General features: G+C 39.3%; 2 protein-coding genes across 8 annotated transcripts; one reads left to right on the top strand and one right to left on the bottom strand.

Moving 5' to 3' along the window:
* Positions 1-43: 43 nt before the first annotated feature.
* ghitm (growth hormone inducible transmembrane protein) lies at positions 44-4,368 on the bottom strand. 4 transcript variants are annotated; one of them, XM_017433512.2, is made up of 9 exons: positions 4,304-4,368; positions 3,735-3,898; positions 3,058-3,160; positions 2,739-2,850; positions 2,489-2,630; positions 2,232-2,340; positions 1,811-1,999; positions 763-934; positions 44-671 (listed from the first exon to the last, which is right to left on the bottom strand). In XM_017433512.2, the coding sequence occupies exons 2-9, from the start codon at positions 3,864-3,866 to the stop codon at positions 587-589; spliced, it is 1,044 nt and encodes a 347-aa protein (XP_017289001.1). In that variant the 5' UTR covers positions 3,867-3,898; positions 4,304-4,368; the 3' UTR covers positions 44-586. The 4 variants fall into 4 exon arrangements, with proteins under 4 accessions (XP_017289001.1, XP_017289010.1, XP_017289021.1 ...); XM_017433521.3 differs by having other exon boundaries at positions 4,246-4,333; XM_017433532.3 differs by having other exon boundaries at positions 4,206-4,327.
* Positions 4,369-5,361: 993 nt separating this feature from the next.
* Positions 5,362-13,689, top strand: chst3b (carbohydrate (chondroitin 6) sulfotransferase 3b). 4 transcript variants are annotated; one of them, XM_037981061.1, is made up of 4 exons: positions 5,362-5,629; positions 6,521-6,578; positions 11,290-11,493; positions 11,587-13,689. In XM_037981061.1, the coding sequence occupies exons 3-4, from the start codon at positions 11,414-11,416 to the stop codon at positions 12,803-12,805; spliced, it is 1,299 nt and encodes a 432-aa protein (XP_037836989.1). In that variant the 5' UTR covers positions 5,362-5,629; positions 6,521-6,578; positions 11,290-11,413; the 3' UTR covers positions 12,806-13,689. The 4 variants fall into 4 exon arrangements, with proteins under 4 accessions (XP_037836989.1, XP_017290183.1, XP_037836991.1 ...); XM_017434694.3 differs by lacking the exon at positions 6,521-6,578; XM_037981063.1 differs by lacking the exons at positions 5,362-5,629; positions 6,521-6,578 and adding an exon at positions 6,607-7,335.
* The last annotated feature ends 1,946 nt before the right edge of the window (positions 13,690-15,635 follow it).

Here is a 15,635-nt window from a genome sequence, read left to right as displayed (position 1 = left end):
ATTTTCCTTGTGATTTTAATAAAGATCAACACTATCTCCAAAATTCAGCATTTTTAACATGTTTATTTAGTGATGCTAAAATTTCCCAAATTCCCTTAAACATATGAACTAATGTCAACAACTTTATCCTGTTACAGAAATAAAATATCTTTTCACGTCTTAAGCATGTACATACAGTTCAGTAAGTTTCTGTTCTGCTTATGTGGGAAATTCTGTGGTTGACATTTCTGAATTTTAATTCTGAATGAAAATAAATAGAAAAACTAAATTCAAAAAAAACTCCTGTTAATGTGACTCTGACAGATTTACCAGATGTGCAACCTGTAAAAAATAAACAATAAACTTTCAGATAATGATTCCATCACAAACCATCCTCAAATTACACAAATTTGTCTTCTTGACTTGTACTTGCAACAAGCCCATCAGAGTGCAATCTTCATCTTTGAAACACTTGCAAAACATTTATGTTGGTCTTCCAGCCACATGAGATTTGTATCTAAAGAGAAAACTGGTGTATGCTGACTGGGATAAACATATGTTTTAACTGTGTGTAACATAAAAACTGGAGCAGGAGCCATTCTGAGTTTTACTTCCTTCTGTTGCCGCCACCAGACAGAATCATCACCAGCCTGATGAAAATGTTCAGTGTGTCCATGTAAATCCCCATACACCTGTCGGATTAATGCACACATGAGATTCCCAATTGTACATCACATAACAGACTCTATGGAAAAATACATTATAATTCCTGCAGCGACTTACGCATTGATGGGGTCAAACTTCTGTACGCCGTACATCGGGTGTGTCTCCGCCTTCTTTATGACCTTCTGTGTATCATAGAGGAGGAACATGCTGAACAGGACCAGGCCTCCGTAGACAGCGACAGAGTACAGGCCCGCTCCGACTGCTGAGGTGGGAGGCAGGAACATCGACCCTGGATACAGAAAGAAGCTGCTGTGAGACTCGCTGTTGCTTTGGGTTCAAAATGACCATCCGAGACCCACACGATGCTTTGTTTGGTATGTACAATAATTAGGCTTATCCTGACAGTTATGTAAACTAAAATTGACAAACTCTTCTCTTTTAATGTTCTGAACAGCTGTGTTACTCAATTATATTTAATTAAATGTATACCATTGCAAGTTAGTATATAATACAGTATCTAATTAGCAGGTATAGGTCATATTCATATGTCAACAGTTTAATTGTGAAATGTCAATGCTCCATATCTATAAAGGGATTTTACTATATTTCACTTTACCCTGATTTAAAGATGAATTCCTACACACAAAAGTTACTCTAGTAGTTGTGAGAAAACTAATGACTAAATTTGCATAAATCATTGTATTCTAGGGTGGAAAACACTTTAAGTGTGATTTTACTCACAGATTTAGTGAAACAAGTAATTTACTTCTCACAACAATGATAAAATTATTTGTGAAATTCTGCACAAAGTTGTTCACCCACTGTGTGTACAATTTTGCACCAGCTAAAAGCATTAAGTTCTGTTAGTAACAGTTTCTACTTATCCTAATCTGTATCCACATATTAGTTGAGATTATGGATTGATTAAAAGAAACAATTCTCCACTTTTTTTCTATATTAAATTAGAAACTAAACAACACTTCATTTGTGTCTTTTGAGTGACATTTTTGTCTCTGTCATGACAGAGATTAAAAAGAATCTTCATTAATAATTAATGTTAATGAGGCTAATCACTGCAGCACTCTTCCTTTGTATAGGATTGATCATCTTCAACCTACATAAGTAACTTGAAATAGTTTAGGAACAGAAGTTTAACTTTACTAACCAATAGAGGAAGCAAACACCACTCCAAAGCCGACAGCCAATGGCCCTCCCATGTTGAGGAACTTCTCGCTTGGGGCACACATGGCCACAGTAGAAAGACCTCCCACGATGCCTGCAGTGTACCAGGCAGCCCTCATCATCAGAGGTCCTCCCAGGAGAGTTAGAGGAGCGATGACAGCACCCATCACACCTGATCAACACATAAAGACAAAAGGCAACAAATTAATAATTTAAAACAACAAAAATAATCTGGGCAATGAATGTAAAGTGAACTGTATAGGTTCAAAAGACAAGATCAGATGTTTTCCGTGAACCTATATAATGCTACCCTCTAGTGCTCAAGCAATGCAACTACATGACAGAAACAACAGGTCCGTGTGGGACAATGAAATAAAACTAGTGAAAGGCACTGAACAGCAAACCTGCATGAAGCATCCAAGCAAGATGTTTGGGCATCGGGCTGTGCTCATATGAGATGGACCTAACCAGCATCCCTGCACCGATCATCGCTGCAAAAGTTGCTCCAATCGCCTGGAATAAAAAGAATAGTTCACATGAACTACATCTAAAAATGTCACTTCTTTCTAACCATCTACAGGTTCTGTAAACATTTAGTTTAGTTTCATTTCAATACTGAAATTAAAAAATGGGGAAATTCCATCTTAGTTGGAAAGCTCACCAGCCAGGATCCTCTCATCATCAGACCCATGAGTGCCGGGGTTCTGCTAACAGCTATAGCCGACAGAGCCGTGAGTCCAACGCTGCCTGCGAAGTACATGTAGGTAGAGTGGATCCTGTCCCTCACATACTGGGGCCAGATCCTACACACAGGGCAAATAAATCTTTAGGTGGTATGATACACATTTTTTAAAATATATGGGATTTACAATTAAATTTAAGAGCTGCTGATGAAAAGAGCTGTTACTCACACTGATTTCTCAATAGCACCAATTTCACTGGACATGCCAAGTCCATAGTAGCACAAAGCTCCAAGGCCCACGACTGCACCTCCAGCCAGAAAAATTCTTCCCATGCTGTCAACTAGCAAAGTAAGAAAACAAATTTTACATATATTTTTAATTTTCATGACTCAATATTATGAATGCTTTTTAAAGAAGACGAGGTCATTACATTTTTGAGATCCATTTACAAAGGAGGTAGGCATAAAACTTAAGCAATGCAACAGTGTACAATTTGAAACAAGATGTAAGGATACAGTATGTAAGAAGAATTTATCAAAACATTTACTTTTAATAGCTGTATCTGTTGCTGGTTCAAAAGCTGCTTCTTTCAGCTGTTCCCTGGCGGTCTTCACTCGGCGGAATCCAAATCTGGCCTTGGAGGCATAACCCTAATAAAACCAGAAAATCTTGAATGACAAATGTTGATTTAGAGCTGGAATTTACTTGGCAGTCTTTCCACAATCAGAAAGACTACAAGTTAGGTTGGGTAAATACGTGTAGAACCATAAATGTTATAAGCAAGCCGTCTTTCTGTATGTGTCTGATCAAAACCATAATATCAACATCAGTCTGTAAAAGCAAAAGTGTACTGAAAGCTAAATCATCACTTGTTAATTGTTTGGTCTGAAAGTAAACCGTAACAACTGTGACTTCATACCTGTAAAGCTTGTGTTTAAAAGTTCAAGAGAGCCTGAAAAACTATAAAACAACACATCTGTCATTAAAAAAAAGGTTAATAAGAAATCCTAAAAGATGATGAATATATGGTTTATTTTTGAAGGCATCAGCTTAAAGACACTTGATCTAGGACCTAGAAAATGGCCAATATTTACAGCAAAATCTTTCTATTGCGTCTAGCAACCATAGCCCTATTATTGAAAGAGTTTACCAATCAGAATGCACAGGGCAACATTTAAGTCCCGTGTATACCAGCCTGAAGATCAAGCCTCACAGTGACAGTACCTGCTGGGGAGTGAGCAGCGGTGGACAGGCCTTCAGGGTGGGTGCTCTCAGGGCCGAGGAGCCCTGTGACAGGCCGGGACGGAGCCCGACGAGCGGGAGACTCCTCAGACACGTCAGCCTCGCCACCAACATGTTCGCAGTGTCTCTACTTAGTCTGTATCTGTCTGAAAAAAGAAAACAAAACAAACAGAAAGTAAGCAAAAGAAGCGGACTGCTGGGGTGTAAAGTCTGTGCATCAATCCTTAGCAACTGTCGAATTGTCCTTAACAAACGTTTATTTACAGTAAGGTCACAAAAACAGCAAACAAATTGAATATATTGTAATAATATTAACCGTTTGATAACAACGCTTGTGATGCTAGCGCAGATTAGGTGATTAAACAGAGCTAACACCTTAGCATCGTTTAACTACGTACAGTATATGGCTAAAAATTCCCCGAAACCTTCCTAAATTCAATTAATTACACTTACTAAACTAACGAAGTATAATTTATTACATGCGAGTATTAACCTAAAGGTTTTTAACAGTATGTAAAGGCTCATTATCGACAGCAAGGTTCGTTGTTCACCTTCCTAAAACCAAGTGCGCAAGTTTCTGACGCAAGTGTTTTGCAACGCGCTGATAGACTTTCCGGAAATTTCTCGTTGTTACGTCATCATTAGGCGACAAAATTTGATGGGATTTGTAGTTCAGAGCCTGTCAACGCTTCTCTGTTATAGGTGAAACAAAAGAAAAAAATAACTAAAGTAAACTTTATAAGATTATTTTTCCCTAAATAAACGATTGTTAAGTAGCCCAGTAGTCTACATAAAATAAATTAACTGATATTAGAGCGTTACATCATATACACAATGTTTTGTAACTTGATTTCAAATGTCATACAATCTTATTACTGCAGAGAGCATATATCGACGTTTTATTAGGAGTTTGTAGCAAAATAAAATTGCATTTCAGAACAAACAAGGGGTTTCTCAAAGCGCTATTAGCTCTTCAGAAACATCACATGGATAAAATAAAGATTGATGCATCTATCAGGTCCTGTGTCGGGTCCCTGTTAGATGTTTGTTTACTATTCTTTAAAATGGGACACTCATATATTCTTAATTTGTAGGTAGTGCTCTTATTTTCGCCTCCACTTTTCCATGTTTTTAAACACCCGCTGTAAATGTTAATCAGGTGGAAGGACCGCACTAAAAATGAGTGAAAACACAGTCAAAGTCCATTCAAAAACTTTAAAAGACATTCGGAAAACCTGAATGCTGATCAAGACAACTTTAAACCATTCAAATTTTTGTACAGTCCTGTATATTTAATGCTTTAAGGCATAAATAGCCCTGTGTGATTTCCATTCCTGTATGTTGTTGTAGTTTGTGCGTTTATCCACTAGATGGTGCCCAAGTTCTTTCTATTAAAGCGACTGCAAAGTTTTTAAACTGACCTTAAAATCGCTACATTTAATTTTAAATTTAGACCAGAACTCCCCCTTTCACCCCTCTTTTGTCTATAAAACATTTTTTTATGTGTAAAGTTTGATTGTGCTTCCAGTTTAGTTGGGGGGGGTCTCAGTGAGGGGCCGTGACAGCGCGCCTCCTGCTCAGAGCTCCGCTCCTCTGAACCAAAGTTATTTCTTGTGACTCAGTGAGCTGCGACCCTTAGACAGACTTGTCCTACTAGGAAGCCTGATCTCCAACAAACTCACCATGTTTTCATCTGCCTCTCGTGCTTCACATGAAACAAGTCCAAATGCATCTTTTGGAACGGATTCCTTTTTGTCACGCAAATGATTTGGGAAGTAATGAAGTTATAGTTTCTCTCCCGAGTCGCACTTTCAGAAGAGGCTGAACAAGTGGATGGAAAGCAGGAAAGCCTTCAGACCCCAGAGCTCATTATGATGGTGGGTACAAAAAGGAAGTCATCTTCCTGCAAACTTTGGTTCAACTTCTTCTTTTTTTGGTTTACTTTAAATCAATGCATGCATGTTCTTTCAAATGTTTTGCATGATTTATGCTAAGTTCAAAATCATCACCTTGATCAAAAACAAATACACGCCAAAGTTTTAAACTAAGCTCGTGCCAGGAAAACAAATATTCTCCAATCCCAATTTTTGGTTTAAATTTCACAATCTTTGTAAGGTAAGTAGCCCCACCCCTTCACATTTAGTATAATTGAAAAGCTCTAAATGTCCTCTGTTGAAAGCAAAATGAGTTAATTTAGAAGGATGTAATGAGTGGGAGATATTCAGGTTTACAAATGTCCTCCACAGAGGATGAAATTGAACTACTGGTAATCATGAGTTTAAGATGAAAAATGACAGTTGAATCTGAACTTTGAACGCAAATTCATGCAATACTGCGAGATCTTGTATGATCTGTTAGCACTTGGAGTGCGTGTTGTGAATGACTGTCAGCTACTACCACATGAGGTTTTAAATCAATACTTTGGAAATTCACTGTGCTAGAGTAATGTTTGTGTAGGCTAAGGTCAATTAGCAGGACGGCCATCTTATAATGGATTGACTCCAAATGTTTATCAGTTATAAATGCACTTCCAATCAATTCTTTTTGAAAATCTCAATAAAATCCCTCCAATGGTTAATGAGATATTTTACTAACACACAAATGACGTGACTCTCAACAATTAATGCTAGGTTTTGAAACAAAAGATGTCACAGAATTTGTTGTGCTCAAATGATGTGTTGGGGATCATTCTCAGCTACTACCAACCTAAATTTTAGCTCAATATCTGTAAAATTGTCTGCGTTAACACCATTTTTGTGTTTTTTAAGGTCAGTTGTCTGTGGCAGCCATCTTGGATCGGGTTGAGTCCAAAAGTCAGTTGGAGAGGTAGATCAAATTATTTTTTTGTTAAAGTTTCATTAAAATTTCTCCAGTAGTTCATAAAATATTTTATGAACAGACCAAGTTGACTCTAATAATGAATGAAACAAAGAGATCTTGTGGGATCACTTAACACCTGGAGTTTTTGTTTGGGATGACTCTCAGCTGCTACCACACCAAAGTTTAGCTCAATATCTGTAAATTTCACTAAGTTATAGGCATTTTCGAATTTTCTAAGGCTGCTTATCTGTGGCAGCCATCTTCAATCAGGTTGACTCCAGAAGTTAATCAGTTGTAGTTGAACGTGCAATGACTACTTTCCAAGTGGTTCAGGAGATACAGACATACAAACACATGCACACACACCCCGACGCACACCAACGGCCAAAAGCATAATCACCCTTTTGCCGTTGTCAGCAAGTGATAATCCATTTCAGTAGCTACATTTTTTATGGGTGCATGCAGGCTCTGGGTGGAAGGAGACTGTGTGTTTAATTTACTTCTCTTACCCCATAACTTCACCACATCCTCCACTCCCATAGAAACTGTTTATTAAACTATGTATTTCTATTTCACTCTGTGATGAAGCCGTGTTGGACTAAAGAAACGGCTTGTCACCGTAGAAACAGTAACTATGTTTGATGTTCGGTGACACAAAGCCCCATGAAAAGTTTCCAAAGAAATGGACACCTTCTGACTTCAGCCCACCTTGTTTCCTTTTGGAAGGTGGCCACCTGATGACATCAACAAACTAACGTAAAAGGTAAATTTTAAATAGTATGTACAAAAATACCCAGATATAAACATTATTTATAAATGTTATAAATGATTGTAGCTTATTATCACCTGCCGCTGAAAGTAAAAATGGGCAATAATGTTTTTGCCAGTGTTTGTGTCTGATTGTTAGCAAAATATCTCATGAGCCATTTGACAGATTTTAATAAAATTTACAGGAAATAATTATTAGATTTACCTCTACAACTGATTAACCTTTTTTTTAAAACTCATCTCAAACAGGCTGCCACATTTTTAAGCCCATCACAGTGCAGGACATCTTTCCTTAAAACCTTGACAGTGACTTTTGTTGTCCTCAAGGAATTCAAGGACATTTATTTAATATGTCACTGTTGCCTTTATAACCCTTTTTCAAAGCAACCCAACAACTTCATTTTTCAGATAAATATTGTTAGACGGTTTTGAGGATTTGTAATGCTGATTGTAACAGCCTCAATTTTATGCAAACAGATATATTAAAATGACAAATAAAACTGCTTTTACAATATTTTTTTAATTTTTTTTCCTAATCTGGATACATGTAAATATTTCAACCACACATCTTGTTTTAGAGATTAAAAAACAGAAACCTTAAATACATCTGTTTTGAAACTCTAATGAACACTTGGAGTACTGTTCCATGCAAAGCAGGCTTGGGTGGCTGCTGTTTAATTTGTCTTCACATAAGATTTACATTAAATAAGAGGCAGCTATTAAAACCATTTGTAACAAGATGATAAATGGTGCACCAGCGGTTTTGTTATGAGCAGATGATCAAACGTGTCATATGCCTCAGTGGTTTGTGAATATTCACGAATGTCAGCTCATGTGGGTTTTTTTCCTCTTTACACAGCAGATGCAATAAGCTGAGATAATTGGTGTACATCTAATTTACTATATAAATGACAAAACATCTGACTACTTATTTACTTGATGAATTGTTGATGTGGAATATTCTTTTAAATCTTGAAAAAGGTATACATTGAGTTGCGGAGCTGTAGAAAGAGTGCTATAACTGTCTTCCCATGTCTTATTTGTCAAGCTTTTTTTCTTGTCATAATTAGTTCAGATAGTCATTTTAGACAAAAGAGCAAACATGCTGAGATCTCCTGTTAGTTTGCGCTTACATTTCTTGCAGTCTGACCAGTTCTGCCCGAGTTGTAACATCCAGGGACTCGATCTCCAACAGTGTGACGTGTGAATGACCCAGCAGTTTATGTTCTGCCGTCTCACCCCCCCACCCCAAAATAGAGGGTCCAGAGTCACTCCTGTGTAAAGGAAACCTTTGTGGTTGTGGCATGCAGCAGGGTGGTGCAAGACAGAGCTGGCTTTTCCCTTCAATGAAAACACATCTCTGTACCCAGGCTGTTCGCCTTTTCATTACACGCCGTTCCACGTCAACAGTGCTCCACTGGAGCAGCAAACTTCCTGTTCCCACTCAGAGAATTTCACAGCCAGTGTCCAACTGTCTTCTGTGTTTAGACTGCAGTCATTTTGGACCTGCTTCTGTGCTCATATGAGCATAGGTTGTAACATGATTCAAGAACCGAACCTCCACATTTGTTAACTTCAAGACACCCGGGATCGCCAGAATTTTGAAAATAATGTCTATCAGGCCAGATTATTAATAAATTCTATCATATCTCATATGTTTATTACTTCCAGCTATACTGCTCCTTCGAGGACCTTCAGTTCTTGAAACTGTCAGAAATTACTAACTAGTTGAACAAGAACTACCTCGAAAAAACACTCAGACAAAACAGAACGTGTAATCCTTGCCTCAGACAGCATGAAATTAGTCATGTAAAAAAATTAGTCATAGTCAAAGAGCTGGTACAAAACTGTTTTTATTATTTGAGAAATATTTCCAAACTAAGAAGGTTAGTGTCAAAATTCAAACTTGAGATGATCATCCTTCCTTCCTTTTTTGCCTTTTGGTCAGCTACTTCTTCACCACAACAAACTGGATCAATGCCCTCATTACGATACACAAGGCGCCTGTCTGTCAAGACATCTCCTGCTCCATCCATCACTTTTAAACAAGACTCCCAGATACTTGAACTCCTCTGCTAGGGACAGAGACTCACCCCCAAACTTGGAGGGAGCATTCCACTTCTTTCTGGTTGAGAACCATGACTTCCAGGAGCTGACTCTCATCCCAGCCACTTCACACTTGGTTGCGAACCACGAAGGCCTGACGACACCAACAGAACCCCGTCATCTGCAAAAATGATGAGCAAAAATGATGAGCAGAGATGAGACCCTGAGGTTCTCAAACCTGACACCCTCCTCCCCACAGCTGCACCTAGATCCTGTCCACAAACCTGCACCGGGAACAAGCTCAGCTTTGTGCCGAGCATGTGGACACAGCTCTGGATAGCCCTTAAAAGTGACCCTGGCTCCAGAAAGCCTCAAGGAACTCAGTCATAAGCGTTTTCCAGATCCACAAAACACATGTAGACTAGAGAGTCAAACTCCTCTGACCCCCTCAGTGACACCACAAGGGGTAAACATCTCTCTCATTATTCCAGGACCAGGATGAAAGCCACACTGCTCCTCCTGAATCCGAGGTTTGATAAGATGATTAGCCACAGTTTTATTTCCTTTCATTTAAATTATTGTAATGCACTTTTAACAAAAAAGCTGTTGATCATCTCCAGCTGATCCAAAGCTCTGCAGCAATGCGATTTTTATCTGTGGAAAGCGTTATATAAATAAACTTTACTTACTTACTAGTGTTTCATATCAAACATTGGGGATCTGTAAGGGGAAAAGGCATGAGGCTCTGCTGATTAACACCACCAGATTTCTGATGCTTTAAAAATTTCTTCAGTGTGGAGGCTGTATCATTTACTCTTGCTGTTTTGTTGACCCATTCATCAACAGGAAAGGTAGACAGGATTATGCTAATCTCCAAAGATTAGTCAGGGATCTGAGTCTAGCTGTCATTATCTTCAAAGTGATCTGAAATTAATCTTTCAGGAATGTGCAAAATGCTCCCAAACAGGTGCCATTAAATCCAATCTTATCTTCATTTGACTACCCTCCTAGTGTGAGGCTTATAAATATCCTGAGTGCCCCCCCCCAGGTTTAGAGCACTGCAATTTATGGCTCTACAAGGAGGCTGTTCCCTTTCAGTTTCAGGCACAGCACACTTACACCTCTCAGCAATCGGACCTGCGTCCGTCTCACTCTGTGCTTTAGAGGCACAAAAGCAAAGTCAAGTCAATGAGGGCCTCTGTTCAAAGGGTAAGATATAGTAGTGTGGACATCAGGATGCTCCTCTGCCTACACTTGCGGGGGGTAGAAAGTAGCACTTAAAGCCAGACAACTTGTGATTTATTTTGTTTCTTTTTTGCGAGCAGCTTTGCAGTAGTGGGATAACAGTTTAATTGGAAAGATTGTGCTTGATTGCAGCCTGCCACTCATATTTCATCGTGCTCTCACGGTTGTTTTTCTGCTCAGTTTTTTAAAACATCACACTAACTCATAAATACAGTGTGTGTCTCTGTGTGCACCAGCCCCCAGTCTGGCATGGTGGGTGGGCATGTTCTTAAAATGCACCAGTGCACTTAAAGATAACAAGGACTTCCTCACAGCTTAGATTCTGTTGTAACACACTGGTTATTTTCCATTCTTATCTTTTCATTTATAATAATTTTGTCCTTAAGTAAATGCTTCCACCCTTTTTTTCAAAACAAAGAACCTCTCCTAAAATTGCACACCATAGAAATTAAGGAAGTCCTGAAATCATAAAGAACATTTTCATAACTGCCTTTGTGACTCAGCGTCACTTTGCAGTTTTACATATCGAGTGATAGCATCAACTTCCCCCTGATTGCAAGTAAATATCACAGTGTTGTAACAAAAAGAGTTGAGACAAAGCTGGTGCTCAGCTGTCCTTAACTGAGCTGACAGGTTTGATGTTTATTTCATTTTACAGGATGAAACATTGCCTACAGCAGGGAACACAAATAACTGGAAGGCTCTTTAAGAAGGTAACTGGAGAACCACAAGATTGGCAGAACCTATTAAGAAGCAGGGTGTGACATAATATCCAGACAAGAATGAGGATCAAATACACCATGCCCATCCTCTTATTCGTGGCACTTGTCATCATTGAGAAAGAGAACAAGATAATCTCAAGGTAAGTTGATTTTAGCACTGGCTGTGAATGTAAACAAGCTATGAATATAATGTTACAAAAATAACATGACTGTGGTTCTTCCTACATTTCCAGGGTGTCAGATAAAATCACGTTAAAGCACATTCCCCAAGACCCTCAACAGTCAAGTGGTTTCTCCCACATTCTGCTGAAGCAAAATGCCTCCTTCCCTTCACTCAGCAAGGACTTTGTGACGATGAAGCAGCGCCTGAAGAACTCCAGCGAGCACCAGGAGGTGATGAAAAGGAGAAGGAAACATGTTCTCCTGTTGGCCACCACCAGGACTGGCTCCTCGTTCGTAGGAGAGTTTTTCAACCAGCAGGGCGAGAACATGTTTTACTTGTTTGAGCCACTGTGGCACGTGGAGAAAATGTTGACTCTGGAGACCGGGGGCACCAACGCTACAGCATCTGCCAAGGCGTATCGTGATGTGCTTCGGCAGCTCTTCCTGTGTGACTTCTCCCTGCTAGAAAGCTTCATCGATCCCCTTCCTGTGAACCACATCACTACAGCACTTTTCCGCAGGGAATCCAGCAGCTCTCTGTGCGAGGAGTCTGTCTGCAGCCCTTTCATCAAGGGAGTCTTTGAGCGCTATCACTGCAGGACAAGACGCTGCGGGCCCCTGAACCTGACTATGGCGTCCGAGTCTTGCCTCAACAAGGAGCATAGGGTCATCAAGTCTGTTAGAGTGCGCCAGCTTGAGAATCTCCGTCCGTTAGCCGAGGATCCGCGTCTTGACATCAAATTCATCCAGCTGGTTCGGGACCCTCGGGCTGTGCTGGCCTCACGCATGGTGGCCTTTGCTGCCAAATACAAGAACTGGAAGGAGTGGGCCAAAGGTGGGAGTGTGTCCCTTGATTTTGCTGAGGTGATGAAGCTGAAGGGTAACTGCGACAACATTAGACTGTCTGCGGAAGCTGGCCTCAAACAGCCGCCATGGCTGCGCGGCCGCTACATGTTGGTGCGCTACGAGGACATCGCTCAGTTTCCTATGAGGAAAGCAATCGAGATGTACAGGTTTTCAGGGATCCCCTTTACACCGCAAGTCAAATCCTGGATCCTGAAGAACACTCAGGCTTCTAAGGAGACCAGTGGAGTGTACTCCACGCAAAAGAAATCCTCAGAACAAGTAGAGAAATGGAGGTTCAGTCTGCCGTTCAAGATAGCCCAGGTTGTACAGAGAGTTTGTGGGCCGACACTGAAGCTGTTTGGCTACAAGCTTGTCAGCAGTGAAGAGATGCTAACAGACAAATCTATAAGTCTAATTGAGGATAAAATGTTTAAATCTTTATAGACTTGAACAAGGATTAACCCATGATGAAAATGCTGGGAAATCTTATTTTTTTGTCATTTTTAATGAACTGTATTTATTAGTTTTTTTAATACAGAGCTTTATATTTTATGAAAGTTTGCTTTTTCAACTTCTTTCAATTTTTTTACAAAACATGATAAAACAAATTGTTAAAATTAAAATTCAAGCTATTACAGCAAGAGTGTTTAAACTAACAGTTAAACTAAAACAAAACAGTGAAAATGGAAACATTTTGCATGTTTAAATTTTGCACTGGGCTTTATTTTTTTATGTAATGCTAATGCTGCTTTCGCTTCATTTACAATCGTGTCCAGTTTTTTCTTTTTTGAACATATAAATGTGGATTCAGCTGTGGTTTCGAGAACAGTTTTGTCAGGATGTTTATGCAGAAGCAACACAAACTCCTTTTACACCACAGAAACTAAAAAGAGGAAATACCAGCGTCTCGCCAAGCTACAATCTTTTAAGTTTAGGAAGTGATGCCTCAAGCGAATGTATTTATTCTTTTCAGTTTTGTTTTGTTTTTTTGTTTTTTTAAAGGGTTGAATGTGCTGTTCTTTTCATATTTGCTGAGGTAGTATTTGCTTTTGCCCTTTATTTTTGTTTGATGTGCATAATTTTGCCAAAAGTGGTTCAGAATTATCCTGAGAGCTGTTTGGCTCCATCAGCTAAAACAGGTGTTCATACTGTAAGCATTCCAACTGCAGCTGGTTTGCAGGACTGTGTGAGATTTGTCGACAGGTCTCTGTCTGTTGACACAGGTCTCCTGGCTGGTGATGAAAAGAGGCCCTGATGGCCCTGACAGAATATTTGAGTCTTTCCTCTGTGCTTTTTGTTTGTGGCAATAAATCAACTTTTACAAAAAACATGAAAGTCTAATCTTTGTGGAATTCCAACTTTTTACATGAAATAGGGCATCCAAAAATTATTTTATTATCCAGATCAGCTCAATTTTCCCGGTGATGTTATTTTTCTTGTTCATTAAAGCCAAGCGTTTGAGATCTCAACAGTCTGAGTTGATTCGATTCCAGCTATACAAGATGGAAGGATAGCTACTGAAGAGGCAGCTGCCCTGACTGCCAGTGTGTGTTTACCACTGTGGGCCCAGCTATTTAAGTCCTCCAACCTAGTAATTACCCCAACGTTACATATATGTGGTCTAAGTCATTTTAGTCCACCTGACCCACCCGCTTACAGAACTGCAACAATTTCATCCAGTCCTTCTGTATATTTACTCTTTTTCTCTTTTCACACAAAGCAATAAGCTTTTCCGTTTTTTTAATTCATGAATTCATTCACTGAAACTCTGCTGAGCTCCACCACCTCAGCCGAGCATCACTCATACCAGGAGATCATTGCTTGGTTAGGCTGGTTGTTCTATTTTTGTCCAAGCTGGTGCCAGGTCTTCAGCAATCAAAAGAGCAAACCTCACGAGGAGAGGTTGAGTGTTCATAAACTCTCCTGCTGGGGTGACTTCATGTGGTGTGTGTAGAGGGTGGAGTCACTGTATGGTCGGGGCAAATATAGAAGAACCACTTTCCACTGAATTAAAGCCTTCTCAGCCCCCCTCCTCAGCAGTAAAAATGAGGGCATTTAGGTAACCACACCCTCCTACTCAGTTATATGGTGTGTGTTGCCACATCAACCGTGAGGAGTTTAAAATATGTTAAACGGCCTGAGCAGAGGATCCAAATGCTGCGAGATCTGTGATAAACAGGCACGAAATTGAGGTAATTCTGATGTGTCTCAGAGATTCATATAAAAACTTATGCTGCTGTAAAAGATAATGATGGCTGAGAGGGGAGACATAAATCTAAATACGCTGCAAATGATCACATACTGAAGAAGGTAATTCATAAAGCTCAAGCTGCCGCATGTGATAATGGGAGACAGTCTAAGACGTGGTGAGAACAAAAACTCACACACTAGACAGAGCCATGTAAAACTGTTAACTCTTTGTTGACCATTTTCATGCCACAGATAACATCCATACGATCAGTTTTCTTGTGCATCAGCAGGAGCAGTTTGACATTATTGGTGTAAATTTATCTAAGACAGTAATCTTGGCCATTATCATTCTCCTATATGCAATATATGCAAAAAATATGCAATAACTCTGATGTTTAGGCCATCATCAACAGCTAAACTGAAGTGTCTGAGGTAAAAAATAAAACATTACAATTAAAACCTAGCAGGTCTTGATGAAATGCATGTCCCTATCTACCTTTTATGCCAGTTTTAGACTCAGATGATCTTATGTTGAGAGATGACATGTAGTCATTTTGGTCTAAACTTGAAAATAAAGCTATACCCGATCTCATGTAATATGATGTCACACTCAAAGAGTGTGTTTTGAATGACTCAGCTAAAACCAAATCAAGTTTGAGCTCAATATCTGTAGAAAATGACTGTGTTATAGGCATTTTCGTATTAGCTAGGGTCAGTTAGCTGTGGCATTCATCTTAAATCAAACTGACTCCAAAAGGTAATCAATTGAAGATGTGCATTCAATGATTGCTTTTTAAAAGTTTCATCCAAATTTGTTTAGTGGTTCAGGACAGGGGTGGAAATTAAAAATTTTGTCCACCAGCCACTATGGCTGGTGGACAAAATTTGTTACCAGCCACTCAAATATTTTACCTGCCACTATTTTTTGTTGTGACAAAAAGTAATTTCATATGATGATGATGATGGAGGTGGGTGGAAGCAGTTGTGGTGCCCTACAAGCTGAACAACACCTCTTTCTGGACACTGCATGGAAATAACTAGACTTTTCTTATTTTATTTTTTTTATTTTAAACCATTAAAAGAT

The sequence above is a fragment of the Kryptolebias marmoratus genome, linkage group LG17 (genome assembly GCF_001649575.2).
Source record: "Kryptolebias marmoratus isolate JLee-2015 linkage group LG17, ASM164957v2, whole genome shotgun sequence".
Classification (NCBI taxonomy): Eukaryota; Metazoa; Chordata; class Actinopteri; order Cyprinodontiformes; family Rivulidae; genus Kryptolebias; species Kryptolebias marmoratus.
This window is presented reverse-complemented; position numbering and strand designations above follow the sequence as displayed.